Source organism: Mustela lutreola, chromosome 7, assembly GCF_030435805.1.
Source record: "Mustela lutreola isolate mMusLut2 chromosome 7, mMusLut2.pri, whole genome shotgun sequence".
Classification (NCBI taxonomy): Eukaryota; Metazoa; Chordata; class Mammalia; order Carnivora; family Mustelidae; genus Mustela; species Mustela lutreola.
In genome coordinates, this window is record NC_081296.1 from 54163622 (window position 1) to 54190726 (window position 27105).

Sequence of the window (27105 nt, forward strand, 5' to 3'; positions counted from 1 at the left end):
TCGCATGGTAGAGAGATAATCTCTCTTGTGTCTCCTCTTCTACAGACACTAATGTCATCAGGAAGCCTTCCACCCTCCTGACCTAATTACTTCTCAAGGGCCCCATCTTCAAATACCATCACATCGGGCACCGGGGCTTCAATTTATGAATGTTGTGGGGTCACAAAACATTCAACCCATAGCAGATGATAACTGGCCCAAGAGTATGTAGCAGATGGTGGTAGGGCTTGGACTTGAACCCCGGTTAGTCAGACCTCAGGGCCAAGGCTCATTTTCCTGAGTCCATAATAGCTTGTTCAGTAAAAGGGCAAGGCTGGGGCACCTGGGTTGCTCAGTTGGTTGGGATCTGATCCCAAGGTCCTGGCATTGAGCCCTGCATCAGGCTCCCTGCTCAGCAGGGAGTCTGCTTTTCCCTCTCCCTCTGCCTGCCAATCTGCTACTTGTGTTCTCTCCCTATCTCTCTCCATCAAATAAATAAATAAATATATTTTTAAAAAGAAAAACAGAAGGAAAAAAAAAAAAGGCAAAGCCTGTGACCTTCCAGACCCGTCATGCTCTAAAATTCAATATTATAATTCTGCTGAATCCCTAAATCCTGATTAGGTCAGCTACTCTCTTTGAATTTTGTTTATATCTTTCAAATAATGCTAGCCTTCTGAGGTAATGATGTCTGCTCTGTACAAAACTTAACACATTTCAGACTCTCGACAAATATTAAAGAGCAGGCCAGACAAGTGGCATCTCTGGTTTTTCGTTTTTCGAACGAACTAATGCACATTCGATCTCTGAGGGTCAGTTCACTCCTACTCTGAATCTAAGCGCTCACTTAGAGCCAAAATGGTGGGAGGAATTTATTTGTGTTCACACAACAGAATTGCCAAAGCTAATTACTAACGGATATGTATGAGCGTCTGAGAAAGGGAACGTTAGCTTATGCATTCCAAAAGCAATTTAGTCTTGGGGCACCTGGGTGACTCAGTGGGTTAAATGCTCTGCCTTCGGCTCAGGTCATGATCCCAGGGTCCTGGGATCGAGCCCCGCATAGGGCTCTCTGCTCTGTAGAGAGCCTGCTTTCTCCTCTCTCTCTGCCTGCCTCTCTGCCTACTTGTGATCTGTGAAATAAATAAGATCTTTTTTTTTAAAAAAAGGCAATTTAGTCTTTCTAGGTGAATCCTTCCCTAAAAATGATATCCATGTTGGATTCTCCCAAATACTTGATTATTTACCGCAAGGAGATCTTGGTAATATCTTATTTTAGGGACGCTCAGCTATGGTTTAATCCTACATCCGCATGCTATCCACATGTGTGAAAGGAACATTTCTCATAAAGACAATCCGCTTAGAAATACGCACCCCTTTTTCCTAGAGTTCTTCTTTGGGCAGTAATTTCTGAAGTTCGGGAGGTAATACCCGACCTCCTCCTTTTTCGCTTCACCCTTGTGACTTACCGATCTGTGTAATCATCACCCTGCCTTCCTGTTTGTTTTGTTTCATTTTAAATTTAGAATTTTTCTTAAATATTGGCTCCAGAAACTCTCAAAATTACCTAATTAATAGTAACACTTTGCAAATAACAAAGAGCCTTTCCCCAGCTAGATGATTCGGTTAGTTAGAGCAGCGCGTGCTAATAATTAGACCATGGCCGCGGGTTTGGGCTCTGGCGAAGGTGTAGCCAGGGTCTCGGGAAGGACTAGGAGAGAATGTGGATGGCAGGACAGAGAGCCATCCTCGCTAGAAGGAAAACAGTGTTGCGACTGGGTAACATCATGGTGGGCGGACAGCATATCGTAAACAAAACAAAACAAAAACAAAAACAAAGGGAGAAGGGAGGAAAAGAGGCAGGAAGGAAGGACTAGAAGGAAGGACTAGAAAGAAGGAAGGCAGAAGGAGGGAAAGAGGGCAGGCAATTATTTAATTGTCGACAAGTTCATGGAGACAAATAGTAAAGGAAGAATAACCGAAGGAACCGGAATCTGACGCATGGCATGACCTTTAATCAGGGCTCTTCTTCCTAGCAGGCTGTGAAGCAGCTTTGTCTTTACCTGCTCAATGGATCCCACAATGCTGATGCACTGCTTTAATTTGGGAAGGCTTTCTCTGGAGACACATGTCTTTTCCAGCTCTAAGTATGAAGTGCTCCCAAGTGTGGCGTTCTCTGTGACAGATGTACTACAGTGATGCTTTAGCTGACTCCAAACCCATAGCTTCCCCGTGCCTGAGTGGTCTAGTTGATGTCCAAGAGTGTGTTTCCTTTGAGAACAGGTCTTTACCAGAATATCACCCAAGAAGGTAGGGAGGTATAATCCCTTTGTTCTGAAATGGCCACGGTTAAATTCTGGAAGCCCACTCCTGGGCCAGGGCTATTCTTTCCAAAGATCTGCAAAGCATTTGCTGCTGTACATGGATGCCCTAAGCCTATGCCTTTGGAAGGCACTGCCTGAGAGAGACCTGAGAGCCCTCTCCTTTCAAAATCTTCTCCCAAGGTTGCTCCATTTTCATTGTTGGCCCCAATTCCACAGGAGTCTGTGTAAAGATAAGGAATTTCAAAACGATTGTCACAGCTCCAAGGAAACCAGGTTCCCCGGCAGACCTCCCGTCTGGAGCTGCACTTCTTAGTGAAATCTCAGGGTCTTGTCAACAGGATCCAACACGTGACTAGCAGGACCAGCCAGCGGCAGACATGTCCATCTGTGATGACTGTACGTGTCTGTACGTCACTCATGAAGTCTGGTCATTCTACTCAATTCTAATTCTCAATTTCTAATTCTCTGAATTCTAATCATGATGGGAAGCCACCATCAGACTCCATTCTTGAGGGAGACAGAAATGCAGCCCACGGGCCATTTCTGGTGGGACACATGCCGCTTATCTTCCACCAGCTGTGGCTCCTGATGTTTGCTACAGGAGGCATTACTTCTCCAATTTTCTTGCCCATCCACAGGAAGGAACTAGTCCTCATCCACCAGACAGTTTGCATCCTCTCTTGGTGCCTTGAGAAGATCAGAAAGGGTGAGAGTCTTGGCAAGAAGGCTTTTTTCATCATTCCTATGCCTATAACAATTCTGAAGAGTAGGAAAAAGCTCACTGCTGTTGGAAGTAAGCCTCTAACATTCAGGAAATTCCCCCTCTTGGACTTAACACTTGCTTTTCCACATTTCTACTTGAGATGACAGTCTAACTATTCCACAGCCTGGAGCCTGACAAAAGAAAAAGAATTTGAGGGTTTTCTTTTCTTTATCTAAAAAAAAAATAATAAATTGTGATTATTTACTGTCCTTTCATTGTAAATCATCTCTCAGCTTACTTTTCTTTTAGATAGCTTTCTGTCTTGAATTTGTTAATGAATGTCAGTTAATACTTGTTTAATAAAGACAAGGCATGAACAATCGAACAGTAATACTCAATACAGTCCTGTGGCACAGTAGTTGTTGATTAATTACTTGGGTCCTTTTCTTTGAGTTCTCTGAAAACTCTTCAAAATGCAGAGAGTAATACAATCCTACAATTTGGTAAAGATAGGCTTATACATCTGTAAATGCTGACATATTGAAGACAATCTGTTCCTTAAATCCCTAAGCAAGAAGCGATCAACACAGTAAGTTGATACCTGCCCTACAGAAGAGAAGGGAGGGTGTGAAACATCTATGCCCTCCCCATACCCCAGACCATTAGGAATATTTGGACCAATGGGGCAGAGTGTCTATTTTTCTAGTGCAAGAAGTTTCAGTGATGAAATGTAGTGATTTCACATTGACACAGATATAACACAATTTCCATCTCTCTTTTGTTTAAGGGATATGTGAGACCTATATTGTTGTTGTCATCCAAACCTCTTCTGATTTTATTTTTTTTAATTTTTTATTTCTTTTCAGCGTAACAGTATTCATTGTTTTTGCACTGCACCCAGAACTCCATGCAATCCGTGCCCTCTCTAATACCCACCACCTGGTTCCCCCAACCTCACCCCCCCCTTCAAAACCCTCAGATTGTTTTTCAGAGTCCATAGTCTCTCATAAGTCACACTTATTCCATTCTGTTTCATGCAGAAAAGTACAAGGAAGAAAACTGCCCATCATCCCATTCTTAGAGAACCTTCTTGACATTTAAAAATAAATGAAATGTTTCTATGCCTTAAAATTTCAGTCATAGAAGCAAAATGAAAAAGCCAATGCTTCTTTAGTTTTATTCATTATGAGATTTCAGATTCTCTCTACCTGGGGACAACTTCAGGTATGTCCCCTAAGAAGACACCAGATTTAAGAATAAAAGAACAGGGACGCCTGGGTGGCTCAGTGGGTTAAGCCGCTGCCTTCGGCTCAGGTCATGATTCCAGGGTCCTGGAATCTCTGCTCAGCAGGGGGCCTGCTTCCCTTCCTCTCTCTCTGCCTACTTGTGATTTCCCTCTGTCAAATAAATAAATAAAATCTTAAAAAAAAAAAGAATAAAAGAATATATGTCAAGAGAAACCTAGAGAATGACAAGGGTGATCACACACAATATACAATATATACAATGCTCCTTATAAAAATCACTCTTGGATATTAACAAAAGGTTAATGGAAATGCTGGAAACTGATGGCCTCTTAGAATAGATAGACAGCTTTGATGAGCATATCTGAAGTTATCATACAGACTGCAAAGAAAGATTTCACCATTTTTCAAGACTGGTGGATAACTTACAAATGAATGAGAAGACAATGACATGTTTCCGTACATGCATGTGTAAAAAGTTGATCACAGAGATTATGGGGTCAGCTGACCATAGCAGAGTAAACTTTTATATGATCAGTTTCCTTGAGCGATTTTATAATACTTTTATAGAAAAGATAATAGCTTTGAGTGACCTCTAAGCTATTCTTCTGGTGATGAGTGTCATGATATATACTAGCCAGACTTCCCAATTATGCCATGTATGTAAGTCAAAACTGGGATACATATTTTCCCAGCATCGGGTAATAAATGACAATGTGATAGTGCCTGTCTTGATCACTCATTTAAAATAGATTGCAATCCTATTTCATCTCTTGTGACACTTTTCTTTCACAGATCATGAAAGTCACAACACCTTCGAGAACTGTGAAATCACCATGGGATTATGACTTTTTTATTTATAATGGTGTCATAGACAAGGAAGCCCCAGACTTCTTAGCATTCAAGGAACATTTTAATTTATCTTGGGGAAGTATTTTTTCTCTCTTGGAACACATCGAGAAGTTTCTTAGGGACTATGCAATACCAGAAGTTAAAATAAAAGGGAACAATTTGGTAGCCTTCCTTCCAGAGTTTGAGCTGAAGAATAAACTTACCAGATACAACTTTCTCACACTGTTAGAGAACCCACTTCATATCCAGATGATGTTAAATCTTCCGGGGCAAAGGTACAAGGGCCAAGATGGAAGGTCAGAGGCTGCCAACAAGATCCAAGCCACATGGAAATGCTTCAGAGCAAGAAAATTATTCCTCTTGTATCGCCAGCAGAAGTGGGCATCAGGTGTGATTTCCATTGCGTGGCTCTTACATTGCCACAAGACCCGAATGAAGAAGATCCTGAAGGAATCACGTGAGAGACACCTGGAGAATTTCCGTATTCGAGCCAAGGTACACAAGGCTGCCAGCTGTTAAGGCAGACCTCTTTTTCTAAACATTTCTTGCTTGAGCGAATGCAATAAGTTGTCTCTTTATCTTCCCTTTCTCTCTCCAGCTACCCTCCTCGTCAACCTCTCTCGTCTTCCACTCTTCTCCACGTAGGATGCATAAGCCCTACATGTGTTTGTACATCATATTTTAGCCCTAATCAGGAATCTGGCTTTTGCACCTGCAAAATCTATTGCAATTTTTTCTATAGAAAAAAAGTTCCTTCACTTTGACTACAGCCGTTCTGTCGGAAAATCAATGTTTTAACCGCACTACCTTTTCTCCCTATATATACCTTCTGGCACTTTAATTTGCTTGGAAAAAAAATCCTCTTGTCTACATTGCTGTCACCACTTTGTCAGAAAGTATTTAAGTTTGCAGACAGCCTTTTAATTAGTGCTCACAATTTCATTTATGTTTGCTTTCTCTTTTTTTCATTCATATTCTGTTAATTAAGTGAGCTGCCTCTAATCTTCCCCTGCCAGTAGCATCATGTAGCCACCTAATTAAATTAATTGGGGAAGATGTTTTAAGTATGTAATTAAATCAATTAATATAATTTATGCCTGGCTTAACTGTACAGTGGAAAAACAGCTGAAGTTTGACTAGATGAATCCACTACAGCTTCCTGTCACTGATCAATGCTCTTCTTGATTTTTAGCATCTGGCAGCCAACTGGAATCGCATCAGGACCTCCAGGAGGACTATTATCCATATCCCATCATTAGGTATAACACTTTTGCCTGCAAATCTATCAGCAACCTCTATTACCCACCACATTATGGCTCCTTGATTGAGTTCAAGGAAGGCCCCTTGTTTTATTCAAATTGGTCTCGGCAGGAAAATGTTCTCGACATGATGAGAGTAATAACACAGGGCCCTCGCTCGAAACGGCGTTTAATTTGGGGATTAAGCAAATAAAGTCATTATGTGGGGGCTGCTATTCAGTGGAGAGGTGATTTGCTGTAATTCGCTTTCATCTGTATGAAATGAACTAAAAAGTTGTATTTTTTCCCCCTGAAATAACAGATAATGTTTTCGATCTTCTTTAATGATAGAAGAACACAGGCTTGCGTGTGTTGTTGCTGTTTCGCCAATAAGCCAGGATATTGCTTGTACACTGTTTTTAATCAAATGTGCAGTCAAAATGATAAGCTACATTCTCTGAAATTATTTAGTTCTAATTACGAGCAGATGGGATGCTTTATTTGCACCTAGGGCGCCTGAGCAAAAGGAAATGCTGTGTGAACAAGAATAATTAAGAAGTTGAATAGTGTTTTTTGCGCTTAAATAATCTGCAGTTTCATGTTAATTAGCACTAATGTAATTATTTAATTACATTTATGAATTGGGGAACTTAAAAGCTGTTGTCTGCAACACAGTAGTAAAATAGGTATGCCAAAATGACATTGGGGATTTTGGAAGTCTGCACCGGAAGTTCCTCTGAAACATGAGCTGCTGTCAAAATATGTGGGTGTGTTTGCTTGCTTAATTTGTTTCGTTTTGTTTTGCTTTTTAATCTACCTAGTGTGCTAAAAATTTCCTTGGTGAGACCAAATTTCCCAAGCTGACTTGGTAGTTTTGACAAAGAGCAAAACTCATCAAATCTTCATATTACATACTGGCTCTTTGTTAAGGCTTTTAAAGGAGAGCAACGCATTAAGCGATCTATCATAATAGAATTCTTGATTGTGTCCGTCCATGAGTATACATGTTTGTGTCCTCATGCAAAGTATAGAACATAACACCTTTAAACAGTAATATGAAAAAAAACAACATTAAAATTACTATATATATAATTATCTTTTACATTGGTAAAATAGTAGTAGTAATAAAGTAATGTGAACTTTCCTCGAAACTAGAGCGCTTACGGAAAAGTTAAAAAACCTGTCAGAGCTGCGTAGAGCCTTTTAGTTTGGGTATTTTTATAGCTCACAGAAGAAATTAGTTCCTTCTTAGGATGTAAGTGAGGTAAGACAGATCTGAATTTCATTCCAACTTGGGCTTTTGTTTTGGTGGGACTAGTTTTGCACACAAAATTAGTTCACACTCAGAAATTGCACTTGTAATTGATTACAACCAGAGAGGCTAATTGCAGACACAATTAACAGACTTGAGTCCCTTGGAATAAGGTGCAGGAGCCTTTTGCTTCTGCAACTAATTGTGGCCCTGACCTGGTATTACGTGGGAAATTTTGTTTCGTGTTCTCTATTTCATTCAAAGCTAGAAATAGAACAAGACCCCCCACTTTGCAATGTTGACAACACCAAGGTATCACAGGCACAATTTCTACAAACTCCTTCCTTCCACCTGTCACCCTTCAAAACCTCAGTGCGGTCAGCTGTGCAGAACAGTCTGATAGAAAAGAGCCTTTGTCCAAAGAGGTAAAATTTTGAAAATAACAGTAATCTAAACTGGGTAATAAAAAATAATTTTAAATGAAAATGTTTTAAGATTCCAAAAAGGTTTGTTGGATTTAGATTAGGTAGAAAAAATAACCTGGGTCAAAAACTAGAATTGTAGGGGCATCTGGATGGCTGAGTCATTAAGCGTCTGGCTTCAGTTCAGATGATGATCCCAGGGTTCTGGGATTGAGCCCCACATCGGGCTCCCAGATCAGAGGGGTGCATGTTCTGTCTCTGTCAAATAAATAAATAAAAAGGAGGAAAAAACTAGAATTGCATTATTTTAGATCTGATATTAAAACTAACTTTCTTCTAGAATACATATTCCCGGCTTAAATAAACACGTAATAAATCTGAAAGTCTTCCCTATTATAGTAATTTTTGTTTGTTAACAATGTAATAACCCATTTTAAAGAAAAATTGCTAATCATGTATCTTCCAAGAGATAAGACTAAGCATATATATTTTTCTCAACTGACCATTTAAAAAGTCCAATTACACATTTTCACAAGGGAACAATACGTGGGCTCTGATGAAATAGTGTTTGTTTCTATAATCTATGCTTTAGGTTTTATAAAAAGACCTGTGGCTATTAAATTAATTTTAGGTTTAAATAACGTTAACCTGTCACCTCATGTTTATTCCACAGACATAATGCTCAAACCATAACTTCCTCTTAAAAAATGATTACGGTATACCTTTCTTGTATGCACCACTTTTTCTGTGAATTCTTGAAGATTTTAGGTAGATACAACATGGCTACTTTGTCTCCTGCATTAGGGACTTACCTACACAATTCATGAAAACGAAAGTAGATAAAAGCAAAGCCCTTTTTTTCTCTAAACACATGTTCCCCCCCCAATCTATTCAACATAGTAATTTTATTTTCAGAGTTGAGAGGGATTCACTAATCAAAATCAGTCGGTAGGCCTGTAAGGTTTAGGGAGGCATTTAATGCAAATTACAGCCTTGTCCTCTTTTTCTCTTTCTGCAGGAGATTTGCAATCAATTCTGGTGTAGAATTAGCCCTAGAAATAATTACACCATGTCGCTAGCCAATTAGGGCTGCACTAACTTGTTTGAACCCTAAAAATGAAAGATTAGTAGTGATAACTGTGCACTCTGTTGCAGTTATACGTATTTGGTTCTTTGTTTATGCAGTTTTGCACACACGAGAATAATTGCATTCTCCAAACTGACGATCACGTAAAGGACCACAGTAACATTTTCCGTAATGTCTTTGACCACAAAATATTTATCATGTATTTTCAAGTCTATGGCTTGATAATATGAACATTAAGACAATTACCCATTGCAGAGTAACCTCTCTGAAAGGAGGAATTATACAACTTGATTGGCTGTTACGCATTTGGGGTAGTATTCCTGGATGTAACAAAGTTTTAGCTATTTTTAACAAACAGGAGAGGTGGGATGCTGTTAACTGTTCAAAGGAATGGATCAGCCTTGTAATTTCATAAGATGATAAAAAAAAAAAAAACTCATCCTTTCCAGAGTATATAGGATAATCTCTTAATTGGATATTAGATATTTTTATCATTTTTATTAATGAAATAGAATAACATAACAAAATAATCTACTACAGTTCATAGCAGGAATAGAATACTAGGATCTATTTTAAGCAAAATCTATCCGTCAAATAAGAAAGAACTGCAACAAAGAATCCTAATTCCTCAAGAAAAATCAGAAGTCTAAATAAAACCTAGGAACTAATTCTGCTTCCAGTTTCGTTGGCCAAGTTATTTCCTCCTCTTTTAACTTAACCCCTGTGCTTCTTTATTACAGTGCGTCATTTGGTGCTACACTTAAACTCAGTGGCATTTTAAAATATATTGACATTAAATGAGATGGGCCAAGTCTGGGACTCTGAGGCCGTGAGCAGGTACATGAAGCACTGCCAGCCAATTAAACCCCCAGCGATGAGTTTCCTCTCTCACTTCTCATCCTCTTTTAAAATAAAAATAAGGAATTATTGAGGTGGGATCTTCTCTTTTCTCCATGTAATATTTTATCTTATTGCCAATTGATTTCAGGGCTAAAAAGAATCTATATAGTTCAGCTTCATTTTTTTCCCCCTCTGTGCATTACTTCAGCAAATTATCCTTGGAGCAAACACCATTAATGGGTTCCAAGATACTCCCTTCCATAAAGCTATGGATTCTGCTGTTGTGAGTGTTATGAAAAAACAACACTTTTCTGCTGCTCTGGACTGCCATGGAGGCCTTAAAGATAGGAAAACTTACTTTTGTGTACAACTGACCCTATCCCAAATGTTCATGAGACAGCAGCTCCTTAATTCGCCTCCCTTCTTTGGAAAGATAAGAACCAGATGTCACCTCCCTTTGTGAACAGGGGCAGGGTCGAGGACCACAGCCAAGAATGTTATCTCTGAAATCACATTCTTTTTTTTTTTTTTAAACAGAAAGCTTCTTCTTTTTTTTTTTTTTTTTAAAGATTTTATTTATTTATCAGAGAGAGAGGGTGGGAGAGAGTGAGCACAGGCAGACAGAGAGGCAGGCAGAGGCAGAGGGAGAAGCAGGCTCCCTCCTGAGCAAGGAGCCCGATGCGGGACTCCATCCCAGGACGCTGGGATCACGACCTGAGCCGAAGGCAGCCGCTTAACCAACTGAGCCACCCAGGCGTCCCTGAAATCACATTCTTACTCTGCCTCCAAGCAGACTGACATCTTTCTACTTCCTCATTTTTGAGTTGTCAACTCAAATACACAATAGACTTTGTTCTCAGAGCTAAGACATCGGGACTCTTAAGAGCTAAGACATTAGGACTTCCAGTCAATTCTTCATGGTCTTCAGCATGTATTTTGGCAAGGAGCTATGGAATCCACAGTTCAGCTATGGCATTGCTACACTAGATCCCTGAGAGTGATGGATGGCCAAGATCTCCCAGACATAGATCTCCAAAAATATACCCATCCTTTGAGATCAGAAACAAAGTGCACTTAAACTTTCCAATTCCTGTACAGCCTGAAATAAAATGAAAACACACTGTATTCATTGATGTTATATTCATCCAAGTTATTCAAGTCAACACTCCTTCATCTGTTAGACCAGAGTTGGCCCCATGACCCTGTATTAAATTACACAGTTGGCCTTGAGCTATCTAATGTTGCCCCATGAAGTACAGAAGCAGCATTGAACAACAGCTCACGAGCTTTTCATGAAATGGATTAGTATTAGGATATAGTATAAAAAGAGTCTTGCATATGCTAAGATCAAACTATACTTTGTCATCACTTTCATTGTCATAAAAAATACTAAAATGTTTGTTCAGCAGTTCTCAGACTTACAAATATAACAACTACAGAGAACTCTAATAAGCATTATTTCCATAGGTTATATCTATCAATATATACAATATTAGAAACTAAAGCTGAGAAACTTTAAAAAATATTTACTTTACTTAAAAACAACAATGGGGCACCTGGGTGGCTCAGTTGGTTAAGTGTCAGCCTTAAGGTCGGGTCATGATCCCCGGGTCCTGGGATCCAATCCCCCATTGGGATCCCCGCTCATCAGGGAGCCTGCTTCTCCCTCTCCTGCTCCCCTGCTTATACTCTCTCTTTGTTAAATAAAGAAAATAAAATCTAAAATAACAACGATAAATCTGCCAATGTAACATAAATAACATATTTTTGCTAAAAAAATTAATTTTTCCAAACAAAAAAATTTAATGAAAAGAGTTGCGTTGGTTTACAAGTTTGCAAATCTCTTAATAGAACATGGTTGGATTCTCATATCTATTTCTGTATTCAATCTGTTGCAATATGTTGTTTTGATTGAAGCATATGAAGAAAACCTGGCCCTACACAGATAATATTTGGAAAAGGGAAGACTGTTTCATACATTTTATAGCATTTACAGACAATTGTGTATAATTCTTTGGTTTTATACCAAAACTCAACAGTGGATGGGAATTATTATGTTAGCTACAATGTGGAATTTGCAATCCTATCAATAATTTTTTTTTGCATTTTATGAAAAAGTCAACTATCATCTTAATATTATTTTGAAAATAGTTTTGACCTTCCAGACTCCCTGAAAGGGTCTCGGGACCTTTCCCAGTCTCTAGACCATGCTTTGAGAATCACTGGTCTTAGCTGCATACAATGCTGGGCTGGCTGCTGATAACGCCACTGATGAAAAGTTCCAACAAGAGTTCCAACAAGAGAAAAGCTCCAACAAAACTCTCTCTTTTTAAGATTTATTTATTAGAGAGAGTGTGTGTGAGTGGAGGGAGGGAGAAAATCCCAAGCAGACTCCCCAAGGAGTGCGTGTAGGGCCCAAAGCAGAGCTCGAGCTCACAACCCTGAGATCACGACCTGAGCTGACACCAAGAGTTGGGCGCTTAACTGACTGCACCACCCAGGCACCCCAAGTCTTCACTCTTTCCAGAACCACACAGAATCCATTTGGCCAGTTTAGTTTGGGAATATTTTCAACAGTCAACAAACACTTAAGCTCCTCCTATGTTTTTTGCATCCACATCACAAAATTCCCTAATCCCTATCTGCCAATCCCCCCCCCCCCCAAACAATGCTCAGTTTTATTTTCATCAGACCGGCACTGGGTATACTACCTACACACATAAAGAACTCAGATAGGTATCTCTCGTACTTTATCTTAATATTTTATCTCAGTAGCTTGTGCTTTCGCAGTTGTACAAGTAATTAAAGCCTGGGTATAATCCTAATGCCTCGATCACATTTATCTGATGACTGCAGTATGCTGACAGGTCAATTGTGACATATGTCACACGCTCCCTGAAAAATTTTTATGATTAGAGTACCAAAGTTGGCTAACATTAACTTTTTTATGAATTGGAGTAATTCAAGATCGCCTCTATAACAATGTCACTTGGCTCAGCTTGTTTCCGTCCAGTATGCTTTTGTGAATGGAAGAGAAAGGGAAGGAGTGACTGACAGCTACTGCTATTGTCACCCAGTGTCAGCCCCTTAGGAGTGTGTGATGCATGTGACTATCACACAGCACATGTTTCAAAATGGGGAAAAGGTTGAGAACTACTGAGACCTGGTTGACGATCTTAGGCCAGGTGATCAGAGAAATGACAACTACTTGGTAACCAGAAGTCCACGGTGAACCTCTTCTCTGCCTTAGGTACCCTGTAAGCAATAGGACTAGGGAACAAAAGGAACTAGAAATAAGCACAGGGTGATGAGCAGTCTGTTGCAGAATATGGGCTCTAACACAACAGCAGGGGCGTGTCACATACCAGCCCCAAGGAGGCACAGTTGCTGAGCATGGCCTTGCTCGTGGGTTTCTGGGGTTTCTGGAAGGAAAAGCCAATCCCAGCAGAGCTGGTTTCCTGGGGGCAAAGAGGCAATTCGCATCGTCTGATAGGAGTTTGCATGGGAGTGGAGGTAGGGCTGAGAGAGGCGACAAATGCAGAGATGAAGGTGGAGGAATGATAACCAGTAACCATTGGTGAGTAGCGTTGGTTTGGCAGAACACCAAAGGTAGTTGGATCACTTCACAGAGGCATCCCTCAGGCATCCTTCCTTTAATATGAAGCAGAGATGATAACATTTTAAGAAACGACAGAATACTATCAAAGGAGAAATATTTTCCCATGTGACAGGGATGACCATAGGAAAACAGTTGGGTCGCTCTCTCAAGTGATAAGGAAGAAAGAGTGCCCCTTTATGCCAGTGCTGTTTTCTTCTAGGCTGATGAGGACCTAGAAAAAGCCACAAGTCCCACTCACCATTTCTTAAATTCCCACAAGTTCTCCATATCAGAGAACCCATTCTATAAAAGTTGAAAAGAGAAGATGGAAGGTAGGCATTGTATCTATTTTCTATCGCCCTTTAACAAGTTCCCACAAGCTTAGTGGCTTACACAACAGAAATGTATTACCTTAGAGCAATAATTCTGTTGTACAGAAGTCTGAGAGGGGCTCAAATCAAGGGGTCAGCAGGATTGCCCTCCTTTCCAGAAGTTCGAGGGGAGGAATCCTTTCTTTACCCCTCCCAGGTTCTAGAAGCTGCCCACAAAGGCATGAATGAAGAGAGCCGTTGACCCCCTTTCTCCATCTTTAGAGCCAGCAACAAGCATCTCTCTGTGCCTTTCTTCTATGGTGACACCTTCTCTAACTCTCTCCTCTCCTGCCTCCCTCTTCCACTTTTAAGGACTATCATTAGACGGGGTCTAGACAAATAACCCAAGATAATCCCCCTATTTTAAGGGCAGCCTATAAGCCACCTTAATTCCATTTGCAACTTTATTTTCCCTTTGCCATGTAACCTAAGGTATTTGCAGGTTGCAGGATGAGGACATGGGCATCTTTGGAGGGCCATTATTCTGCCTGCTGCAACAACTGGAAATAAAAGTGAGAAAAGAAGCAGAGGCTCTTTGTCCCTTCTGGAATTCTCTGCTCACATTTATCGAGGCTTGCTTCTCTCTTCTTTGATGCAACCACATTTATGCAAGGGCTAACTACGTCCTATCTGAACTGTAGAGTAATTTGTAGGTTTATGTGATCTTGGACAAGAGACAAGGCACTTACTCTGGTGTTTCTCATCTTCAGCATGACAGGTTGAAGTAGAATGTGTCTCAAAGCTCCCCCGTGTTTCTAGCTGACCTTTGAAGTACCTGTGTCTCTACAGATTATATTCGGAAGTATGATAGTGCATTGCCACTAGGCAGATCTGCTGAGTTCCCCAAGGCCACAACATCCTTGCTGATAGCTTATGTTCAAGTCACTGTTGGATTTAATGTATGTACTGCCAGCACAGATGAGCGTCTTTTCATCTGGGTGTCAACACATACTTTTTTGGGCATACGAAACGTAATAAATCTGACTTTTAAAAAAATTGACTCCTGGGGCGCCTGGGTGGCTCAGTGGGTTAAGCTGCTGCCTTCGGCTCAGGTCATGATCCCAGGGTCCTGGGATCGAGCCCCGCATCGGGCTCTCTGCTCAGCCGGGAGCCTGCTTCCTTCTCTCTCTCTCACAATCTGCTTGCTTGTGATCTCTCTCTGCCAAATGAATAGATAAAATCCTTAAAAAAAAAAAAAAATTGACTCCCACTTCTGCTCTGCTGATGGCAACATTCACTGCGTTGTATCTTGTCCATGTAGAATGGTCTGTTGCTTGTCACAGGATTTGCTGTTGTTAGGGGCTTTGGAAGCACATATACCCCATAACATTAAAATACCTTATGTTTGCACAGTACTTTACAGTTTACAAAATGTCTTCGTATCTGTTACTTCGTGTGATCTTCTATAACAGTGTTCTGAGATTGCTAACATTCAGTTCTTTGAAATGGGTGTATTTGTAGGGTTAACCAAGTAACCAGTTCTATCATAATTCTGCATAGACATTTCATATGCATCCTTGATCAGTGGTAACAGAGGTACCAAGTAATTTGTTGGAAAACTGACCTCCGGCACTTGATTGAAACACAGACTTACTCAACATGCGGCAACAAAGTGATCAGACATCCTTTATATTTTAAATTGGACATCATCTTAATGAGACTTCTCTCCCACCGCCTTTTATCTTTACTTTTGAAAGGAAATGCATCCGCGGAACGTTTTCTGGCATTTTTCTTAATCATACTTTATTCTTTAGACATTTTTCCTGCCTTCTTATAGTTTGGATATAGAAGTTATTCACAAGACATCTTCCTAAACATTTATCTGTATATAGATAGAATGAGACACACGCAGAACCCTAAGCATGCCAGTTCTGTGATCACACGTCAAGATGGCATGGTTTGTAGCAGTCTACACGAACTTTCATATGTGGAACGCTTCCCCAAACTATTTTAGAAATTAATAATTTTTCAAAAATAACCCGAACAAGCTATTTGTCCTTCTGCAGGTCTTAAGATCATCTGCATAAAGCAAAAGGGAGACTTTAAGATGAATTGTAAGCTCATTTAATTTCCGGACCATGTCTAGTTTTTAAACACTGACATCAAAGCAAAGAGCCAATTATCAGAGTGCATTTGATCTGAAGCCCTGTTGCATGAATTGCTATAGTTTTCCTTATGCTGAAAAGGAAATCTGTGTCACATCTCAAAGATGTAATATTGAAAATCACTTTATCTATAGCAGTTTAGCTTGAAACATGTGTTTGGGCTCACTAACCACAAGGAGGCATTGAAGCATCTCTTCAAAATGTGAAAAGCAATTTTACTTAAAAAAAAAAAAAAAGTTGCACCAACAGTTGCTGAATTTCACATAAGCAATTATACCTGCTTGTGAGTATGCATGCCTTTTAAGTTCATGTTCTGATCCACTTATTTTTTTTTAACCCCTGACATACCAGCAGGAAGAGTTGCCGCTGATGTTTCTTTTAGTTTTGAACAAGAGTAATCCACAAGCGTTTTTCCTTCTGCTCTGTTTCCAGTGGACATGAAGACAAACCACAGGACTTCTATCAGTACCGACAAAGTAGCTGCATTAACCTTTATTGCTTTTAAAGGTTAAATTTCTTTTGACTGTGTGAGCAGAAGCGTATTTCTTTAGTATTCGGAATTACTTAAATACATATTCCTGACAGCAAGGGGTTTCTCTGAAATCTGTGTGTCAGTTTAGAATGATCCTGGGGACACATCTTCAAAATGCCACACAGGAAGCATAAGTTAAAAGAGCCAACACCGTTGTGTGTGTGTGTGTGTGTGTTTAACTCCGAGCATAATTTTCTTCGATGTTGTTTTGAACATTCGTGTTCTATGTCAGACATTGTCCCCATATTTTTATAATCTTTGTTCCCAGTGATTTTCCTGGCATTGGAAAATACGAACTCTTCTTTTGCAGAATATGCTGCTTAGCAAATCTTCCAGAATAATGTTTAATCCCCTAGAAGCAAAGACTTCTTTCTTAGGAGTTAGACTCTTGTCTGCAAGATGTTTCAGAGAAAATGCTTTCCTAGAAGTGTGGACTGTGACCCCTGGAAATCCTAGTGTGCCATTTTGCCATGCTGACTTGCTCTTTCTGCGTTTTGACACCTTGTTTGCCTTTTAGGATATTCTCTGCCTGTGCGACAAAATATTGACGACTTCAACACACTGCAGAATATGCAGCTGGGGAGGCTGTGTGACATCTTAGGTACAGTAAATACTTACACACGAGTGACTCTTTGGAATGTTTATCAGAGGATATGGATAAAAATGTTGAATTTTTGCTTATTGTTTGCCCCTGCAAGGAAGATGTGTGGATTTCTAATCTACTGGCAGGGCAATTAAACATTCTGTTTTAAAGAACAGATTTATAGTGGCATTGACTTGAATTTTTTTTAAAATGACATTTTTAACTAATTTATTTGGGTTGGTTTTTTTTTCCACATTCTAAGGATTTCTCTCCTATGGCCTCCAATCCTCTTCATTTCCTGACTCCGGCAGTGAGGGAAGCCAATATTTTATTATCTGTGTCAATATTGTCGATTATGTTATCTGGGGAATAAGCGGAAGGTGGTATCAGAAATGAAAAGCATTGTTTTCATTAAAAGACTAAGAGGCATGTGAAGATAGAATTTTTTAAAAGAAGCTCTTATTTAAATGTATATCATCTAATTATTAAAAAATAGAAAGTGCTTATATTTCTTAGAAATATAGACCTCAGGTGGGAGATACAGCCTCATAAAGGTCAGGCTCTGATACTGGCTTGGTCAGTTCTAAATCAGACACCAACGTGGGCCAGGTAAGAACACAGTAATGCCCTGGTTGGTGCTATTTAAGACTAAGGTTCAGGTTAGACTTAACGCAAGGTCGCAAAGGCTAAGCACTAATACTAAATCAGTTTAGAAGGTACGGGCCAGAAATTCAGGGTAAACAAAAACTGGGTTTTTATTAGTTAGCAAATAAGAACTTCTTCGTTTTGCCGAAATATAGCCGCTATGGCCCTTATTTAAGCAAAACAAGGAAGAATTTTAAATTCTCAAATATGACCAACTCAGCTGGCTCCCTGGAATGACATACTTTTACATGATTCATATATATTTCAGCATCATTATTATTTTATAAATGCCATTTGGTAACAAAAATATATCAGTACTAGAAATTTACAGTGTCCTAAAATAATAATAGTGTAATTGCTTTAATCTATTATGTAGGCACTAATTTTGTTTTTCAGCGTTACAAAAAAAATTCTTTTTAATGACTTGAGATTGATTTGTTAGTGCTGAGCTATTTCAACTAAAAACCTGACTGGGTGGAAACCACTGAAGTGCAGCAGAGGGCAGACTTTGCTCTAATTTATTTGAATTAATTTTTTTCTTTAGCTTTTTATATACCCTTCTATATATAGCACAAACCATCACCAAAGAATTTCTTTACAAAAGAGTCTCATTATTAGAAAACACTTGAAAGGATGGAGCTTCTATTTTAGATAATTCAATAATTCAGTCCATGTCTTACCTGCAATGCAAAATTTTGCTAATACGAACATTGCTAAGAGACCATGAACCAAATGCCTTTTTTTGGTATGCTGTCTTCATGATAGAGCTATCTGATCCCAAAACCCCTTCAAGGGGAGTAATGGAAGTTTAGAAACAGTAGTTAGAAGGTAGAAAAAGTACTTGCTTGTGAACTTTTTAAGAATATGAAGAAACTAGGAAAATTAGTAATTTTATGTAAGAATAAATGATCATCTCTTTTTTTATTCCATTGATTCCTAATGAAGTGTGTTGACTTTTTGCTTATTCAGGGGAAACAAAGAGAATCTGATTAGGTTGGTAAGACCTGTCATTTGGCTATTGGTGGTGAAGTCAGGGTGTCAGGCTACTAGTATTTTCAATTCCTAGACGAGTTAAGCAAGACGGTGACCATTATTGACTACTGACTAGCAATCAAAGCAATCTTTGTCTTCATATTAATTGCTTTCCAAAATTACCTGTCAATTAATTTTGAACATTGCCAATACACAAGCAAACACTGGACATTTGTGTTAGTGATATGTATTCCTTTGCCAGAAATGCACAGGGAGGGTGAGATTAGCAAAATGATTTGTTGTCACTTGTAACCTATAAATTGCTTCCCAAGAAAAATTCAGTTTTCTTCATCTGTGGAGTCTTTATTTTCATTGTTTGTTTTTATGACTTTTTTTTTTTTTGATACTTAAAAAAATCCCAGTTTGGTTTTTAAAACCGGATAAAGAGCAGATCTAAAAGCCGCACTGAGGTTAATTTAGATTGGTTTTGTCCAGATCTTCACCATTTAACAGGGTTTTTCGCACTTGAGCTTTTCTCTGAAGTAGACATAAATAACACTACCACTAAAAAAACAGACATAATGATTCCTTCAGACAGAGGGCTGTGAGGTTTCCTTAGTTTGGTAAGACCCTAGTATCCTCTTGCAAACACAAGGTTTAGGGTAAATAATATGGTCATTCAGCAACTGAATACAAGTTATTTACTGTCTCCTCAATTAATTTATTTTGAGGTGTATGTGGCAAGTTGATTTCAAAATTAAATAGGAGCTGCTTAGATTTTTACCTTTATGGAGCACCTCCTCTGGGCTCAGCACAGAGCTAGTTCGGACAGAGGACACTGTTTCTCCAAGGGGGAGGATTTCTCCCACAGCCCACTGATCTCACTGATTGTGTGAGATTTTCTACTTCCCAAATCTCTCCATCCTCCCAAACCCCTTCGGTCTACCACCAGGCTTATACTGAGGGGCTCCTGTGTATTCCCTACTGTACTAGGGCCTGGGGGAATACAGGGCAGGGCATACATCTTGTCTTTAAAGAATTTGGAAACACAAGATTAATAGATTTGAAACAGTGGGAAGAAATGACGGAGGCTACTACATCATGTTAAATCTTGGGGGCACTGATAAAAGGAGCCCAAGTGTGGAGGGCAGGGTGTGGAGTCACTGTTGGTTCCCCTAGTCAGGGTGGGCCGTGCAGCAGATCCCTACATCTGCACTGTTTAATGAGTACCTACTATGTGCCAGCCGTTGAACATCTATAAAGCCAGCCGCTTTATAGATGTTCCTTCCTTTAATACTCTTCAAAACTCTATGACCCAGCTGATTTTCTTCTCAATTTTAGAGATGAAGAACCGATGCTTCGAAAGTTTAAATACAATACTGTGCCCAGCATTCCCAGGTAACAGAGCTGGGATTTAATCAGTCTATATTCTAGGTACTCTTGTCCAACTGAACAGAGGAGTCTTCAAATCCCTTTTCAGCCCCACCTGACCAAGGAAACATTTTATGGCACTTCCTCCCCTGAACATCCCTAATGACCTGTTCCACGTGCTTCCCAGGTCTGCTACTCTCGGCTTATTTGATGGCTGCTTGTGCACATGAAATGGTCACGCCTCACGGACAGCATCCTGGCTGCTTTGAGTCCTCATTTCTCTTCGTGTCTAGCCAAGTGCTTTGCCCCTACTGATCAACCTGTTATTTTATGAATGAATAAATGACTCCACTGGCTGCTGATTCCCTGTCCCAAGTCCTTAAAATATTAAAACCCGGCAGCCTGGAGTGGGTAATCTCATCTCACTCTCCCATTTGGGCGGGATATTTAATTAGGATTCCTTTCTATGTACATAATAAGGAGTGCATCTCAAGAAGAAAAACAGTTAAATTAAGACAGCGTTTCCTTTAAACCAAGGATCACTAGATGTCCTATTTAAGTAATATACTCCTCTTTGGGAATGGAGCAGGGAAAAGGTTGGTTTCCTGAAATAATCATCGCTATGGTCATAATCAGACCATTTATTTGGACAGGATGTTCCCCGAATTGGCCCTGCCAAGTCCTGGCAGAATAAGAAATTGCAACTTCATCAGCTTTCTAAAGTTAATAGCTCTGTTTTATAATTTACTGAAGTTAATGGGATAAATTTTTAAAGCACTATGCAATTCCCATTGATGTTAATGGTAGTTCTGGGGCTAAATCCCTATGTATTATTTGAAACACACTTCCATAGTACCTCACAGCCCTCCTTCTGAAGGAATCATTGTGTCTATTTTTTTTTTTTTTTTTTTTTTTTGGTGGTGGTGTCATTTATCTTTTCTTTAGAGAAATGCTAAAATGCAAAAAAGCCAGTTAAATGGTGAAGATCTGAACAAAACCAATCTAAATTAACTTCAGTGTGGCTTTGGATATGGTCTTTATTTTAAACTGTGCAGCATCAATCCAATGCCAGAGTTCAGAATGTCATTTACCTTTATACCAGTAATTAACATTGTGCCTGTTGTTTTTAGATGCCAATGTGAGCGTCATCTACATCTGCTCCCATCAGATGAACGACGAGTTACTGCTGTATTACGATAAACTCCTGAGTCTACAGGCAGCTGTCAAATCAGGGAACCTTGAGGACAGAAGTGACCTGCAGGACAGGTTCAAAATCATCACCCCCGAAGCTATCAACATCTTCCCTGTGAGTTTGTCTTCTAATTACTACGGCTTCAGGGATGCAGTAAAATTAAATTGGAAATTTTATAACTTGCAACGCTCTGGTACACATCAGTGAAATATTATTGCAAGTTTAACAGCTTTACTGATTAGACTACTAGTTGGACTGTAGGAAATAAATATCCCAGTTTAACTCCCAGACTTAGTTGAGCTACTCTTGCCCAGTTTCTCTACAGCTGAAGCTTAATTGCAGTGGCTAGGTGGTGCCATCAAGTAGATGAATTTATAACCTCTCTAGTTCCTTTTCCTTAATTTTGTGTGGAGGACACCGAGACAGAGAAAGGCTGGGCCCACCCATGGTCCCCAAGCTTGTTAGAGACAGGACCTCGACCAGGGTCCCCGTTTTCTGATTTCCACACTGCGATGCTTTGTTACTCCCTAGACTCGTTTCCTCAAGGGAATTTGGACCGATACACCATATCATGGGGTTCATATTGAATGAGGTTTAGATTTTTTTTTTCTAACTTGTACTGATTTTTAATGAATGGGATGAATTCTAAATGGAACTCCATCCCCGCACAAGAGCTTTTGGGAAATTCATGGAGTCACAAGGGCAGTGTTCCAGAGCAAGGCAGTGCAAGAGATAGCGTGAAATGAATTTCTCTGTGTTTCAACAAGAATTGAAACTTTCCATTTTAAACAACCAACATTTTAATACCTAATGGATAGTACAGCTTTGAGGAGACCTTTTTTTTTGTATAATTAAGGGTCTGAATTTACTGCTAAAGATAGCTCTCTCCATTCACAAGTGGGATCCACCAAAATCAATACTCTATTTATTGGCAAAGAAACCAACAGCATGCTTTACTATCTCTGTGTCATTGTTACCCATTAACCCTTCGATGCACCTTGTTGTGACAAATCCCTTCCCAAAAAAGGCCTGCCAGGGCTGAGGAGGTTTGCTATAATGTTTCTGCTTTGCTAGTATACTCAATGAATTGTCTTCAGGATTTACTCTCTTCTACCAAGATGAACATTTTATTTTTTCATAACTGGACATCTCAATGTTCCTCCCACCACCCCAGCTCTCTGCCTAGCTCTGTTTCATGGGCACTGGTTGGCTATGGAGGAGGGTGCAGGGGCAGGCTGAACAAGAGAAAAGACAGGGAACAAATAATCACCACTTACTGATGCTCTTAGGAACCTCCCAACGTCCCCCATCAGTGTAAGGATTGCTTGGTGCTTCCTAGCTATCCCCTGGCCTCAGTGGCAGGGTCAGAGCGGACATTAGAAAGCAAGGAAGGAAAAGCGATCATTACCGTGTAGTTAGTTTCCCGATTGTATCCAGCCAGAAACTGGAGCTAATGCCTGGTAGCTGCTGATAAGGAGTTTCTGCACATCTGAAAAGTCCATATACATTGAAGAGGCATGGATGGGAAAGGGGCACTAATTTGGGAGCAGAAAAGTGAGTGCACAAGCAATATCTATCAAATGCTTAGCACACATTTTTTCACTTGGTCCTCCGCACAATGCCAACAATACAGAAATGACCAATCTCCTTCTATGGCTGAGGAAACCAAGTCTCATTTTCTAGTCCAGAGTTCAACCAAAATCTGTCCAACCCCAGAAGACTATCATGAATTGGAACGACTGCTTTGCTCCTGGATGACCTTGTGGCTTGGGCAGCTCCCTTTACCTTTCTGGTCCTCTGATCTTCATCTATACAATCAGGCGATGGGTCAGGGCATTTCAAAGACACTTCCAGCTCTACACTCCTGCTATCTGAGACAGGTGCCCTGCGGTTCACTCTTGAGCTTCTAAGCAAGAGATGGATACCCTGATACCCTGAGTCACATTCATAGTTAGGTCTGTCTCTTGGTGAGTAGAAATGAGCAGGGAATATTTTAAGTGCTTACTACTTCTCATAGTTTAAATTTAAATTGTTTGAGTAATTAATCACTCATAGGCAATCAACTTTTTAAAATAGAAAAATTAAACTCTCACTTGCACATCAGTTCCTGCTCATGTTCAATTATTGCTTTATTTCCTTTTAATGGGTTACAGAGACTGTATCAGTGCTGATTTTCATTCAAATGGATGGCTTTGAGGAGATTTTTTTTAAAGCGTGCCAAAAATCTGTTAGTACATCTCTCCAATTTACTATACGATGCTTGACTCTGTAATGGTAAAAAGTGCTCTTATAAAGTCATCACGCCCGGTTTTGAACATTCTAATGTTTACGAAGACTTTTTGTCTGAGGTCAAAAAAAAAAATTAGCGGTGATAAATCAAATGTATGTAACAATGTTATGAAACGAGGAACATTTAAGACTTTTGTCATCTGTGCTAATCTGTTGCCTGGATCTAATGATCCCAATTTTCTCTCAATGGTCATACAAGACCTGCGGTCAGTAACATGTCCTGTGCCATCACTCACTCATATTCAAATCTTTACTAAACACATAGCAAACACAATAGTATAGGGCCATCTTGCCTGAAGAACAAGGCAGGCCCACAGATGACTATAAACCAGAGTCCGGCTGCGTGCTCGCCAGCAGAGGAGCCAGAAACCCAGCCTGGCTGGAAGTGGCTCAGAACACTAACATTAGGCTCTATCGCGGCATCTGCCACCCCCTCATCACACCTCATAAACTCACCAGACCTTCACTACTCTGTCTGGAGAATGGGAGAAGTTGCGTTAATCGCAGCAAGAAACTGTGCCAGTACCCGGTTTCAATCCTGCCTCTGCTGTTTGCTGGCTGTGTGACTTTGGGCAAATCACTTGAGCCTCCATTTCTTCACTTCCAAAAGAGGAGTTGTTCACTGGTACAATGTTCTGTGGGTCAAACAAGAGAACAGTATCAGAGGTTTTGGTCTTGTGACCTTGACACTGAGAGCACGGCCACCTCGAAACACTTTTCTAGGTACCCTATAAAGCCCACTGTGTGACACATATTATGACTCAAGTCCCCAGTTCTCCCCAATATTTAATTTGTTTACCTTTCCTCATTGGAATAATCTGTGGGGCATGGAAAGCGGTGAGATAAACACAGAAAAAAGACGGTAATTAAACAGATGGGAAACACAGACTCAAGAGGTGGTACCAGCCATTGTCTAGTTGAGCCCTGGGTTTCCTAGACATTCTCCGAAGTAGGTGTTGCAAATGGATTTAAATTATGGTAGAAAAGGCATATGGCTTATATCTAAGAGCTTAGACTAGAACACTTGCCCTGGAAGAGGGGCCCCATAGTGTAAACTATTTACATCCTCTTCTCAGAGGGGCTCTGTTTTTTTTGTTTTTTTATCTAATTGGGGGCAAAATACACATAACATAAAATCTACCATTTTAATCATGTTTGGTGCGCAGTTCAGTGGCTTTAAGTATATTCCCACTGTTGTGCAACCATCACATCATCCATTTGCAAAACTTTGTCAACATTTCAAGCAGAATTTCTGTACCCATTAAACAGTAAGCCCAGAAGAGCTCTGGTTTTAAAGGGAAAGTTATTTCAGTGATAGAAAGACCCTAGAGACTTCTGGTCAATGCATTATTTGAATATGGGGCTTGAGGCTCAGAAAGGTCGAGTTTTCTAAATCACCTTGCAAGTTACAAATTCAGGCGGGACTGAAACCCAGGGGCTTTCCTCGTTCTCTTTCTCCCCTGCTTATCATTACACCTTCTAACAATTTGCAAACTGGTGCTGCTAACATTCCCGGAAACAGTTGCTTAGCATTTCTCTGCATTTTTATGCCATGTTCAGTAGATAATTTTGATCAGAATTGGGGAAGTAGGTGCAAGTCTACAAAATCCCTTAACTCCCTTAAGACACTGGCATCTTGCATTATATAATTTGCACAGTATTTTTTTTTAAGATTTTATTTATTTATTTAACAGAGATCACAAGTAGGCAGAGAAGCAAGCAGAGAGAGAGGAGGAAGCAGGCTCCCTGATGAGCAGAAAGCCTGATGCAGGGCTCGATCCCAGGACCCTGAGATCATGACCCAGGCCAAAGGCAGAGGCTTAACCCACTGAGCCACCCAGGCCCCACCCAGCCCCACCTTAATGACTTTATTTTAAAAAAGAGAGTTTTTCTCCATAACAATAATTACTACCATTTATTGAATATCAACTCAATGCCATGCATTATAAAAGGTGTAGTGTATTCATGATCTTATTTTATCCTTAGAGCAAGCCAACAAATAGGTATTTTTATTTCCATTTAACAGATGGAGAAACTGGGGCATTCTGGGTGGCTCAGTCAGTTGAGCATCCGACTTTTGGTTTCTGCTCAGGTCATGATCTCATGGGTCTTAAGATGGAGACCCGACATGATCCCAGCGTCCTGGGATCGAGTCCCACATCGGGCTCCTTGCTCCGCAGGGAGCCTGCTTCTCCCTCTGACTCTGCCTTCCACTCTGTCTGCCTGTGCTCGCTTTCGCTTGCGCTCTCTCTCTGACAAATAAATAAATAAATAATCTTTAAAAAAAAAAAAAAAAAAAGATGGAGACCCGAATCTGTCTCCCCACTCAGCAGGGAGTCTGCCCGGGGATTCTCTCCCTTTGCTCCTCCCCCAACTTGCTCTCAATCTCTCTCTAAGATAAAATAAATATATCTTTTTTAATATATATATATTTTTAAAAACAGTTGGAGAAACGGAGGCAGAGGGAGTGTAAATCGCTTGCCCAAGTTCAGGAAGCTTAAAAGTGACAGAGCTGGATTCTAAGCCAGAACTCCCAAGTCCCCAGCACTTTCTCATGTGCCGTGATGCCCTCCTCTCTAGAGGAAATGAGCAGTCTTGGGTTCTCATATTCCATTCTTGGCTAATGTCTTTCGTATGCCCATCCTCACCTGACTAAATCCTCCCTATCCTTCAAAATTCATCTTGACCCCAACCTATAATTTCATAATAATAATATGAAATAACATTCATTAAGTGCTTATTATGTAAGTGCTTTTCATGAATTATCTCATTGAATCCTTGCAGCATCCCTATGAGTTGGGTATTATTGTTATACTCATTTTACAGATGAGGAAACCGAGGTCCAAGGAGAATTAGTAATTTGCCTTTTCTGCTGTCCCCACCAGCACATGGCCTCTGCCTCCCTCCTCCATGCCTCTGAGCCCTCTGTAACTTTTTATGGCCCTTCTCGACCTTGTATTAGTTATCCATTGACTGAACTCACTTGTGTCCCCACTCCTAAAAGGCAGAGACATGCTTTACTGGTTTCGGTGTGTGCTGACCAGGCGGCTCTGTCCTCTGCCCCTCCTAGATGTGCCAGAATTCTTTATTTCAATTGAATGAGCAGTCACATGTATTATTGAGCAAGGTCTAAACTGTCAAAAATAGAGAGTTTTCCTTTGAAAAATAAATTTACGTCTCACTGAAATTTTCAAATATTTTCTATCCATGAATCCTGTCCAGAGTGTTGCCTAAAAACCAAAATAATCATTATAAAAGTACGTATTTTCTAAAGTGGACTTGGTGGTAGAACTTTGGAAAAAGAGTATCTGTGTGCCCTTTGCCTACCCAGTCACTTAAAGAGTAGCCAGATTAGGAATCCTGTAGAGTGAAGCATACTGTAAGGCTTTTTTCTTCATTTTTTGTATTGATTTTCCAGACGCGTTAGTATTAAACCATGCCAGAAGTGTTGCAGAGATGAATCACTATTATCCAAAGGCCGCCAGCCTCTTTTCCTTCTGACAGAA

At 40.0% G+C, this 27105-nt stretch overlaps 1 protein-coding gene across 5 annotated transcripts in view; it reads left to right on the plus strand.

Moving 5' to 3' along the window:
- IQCH (IQ motif containing H) overlaps positions 1-27105 on the plus strand; it is a 193532-nt gene that overhangs the window by 85301 nt on the left and 81126 nt on the right. For 4 of the 5 annotated variants that reach the window (XM_059180893.1, XM_059180894.1, XM_059180895.1 and 1 more), the window contains 4 exons: positions 5046-5597; positions 6295-6361; positions 17065-17148; positions 21249-21424. In XM_059180893.1, coding sequence (XP_059036876.1) covers positions 5046-5597; positions 6295-6361; positions 17065-17148; positions 21249-21424 — 879 coding nt within the window. Of the gene's footprint in view, positions 1-5045; positions 5598-6294; positions 6362-17064; positions 17149-21248; positions 21425-27105 lie in introns of those variants that run through there. The other variant, XM_059180897.1, reaches the window with a different exon arrangement.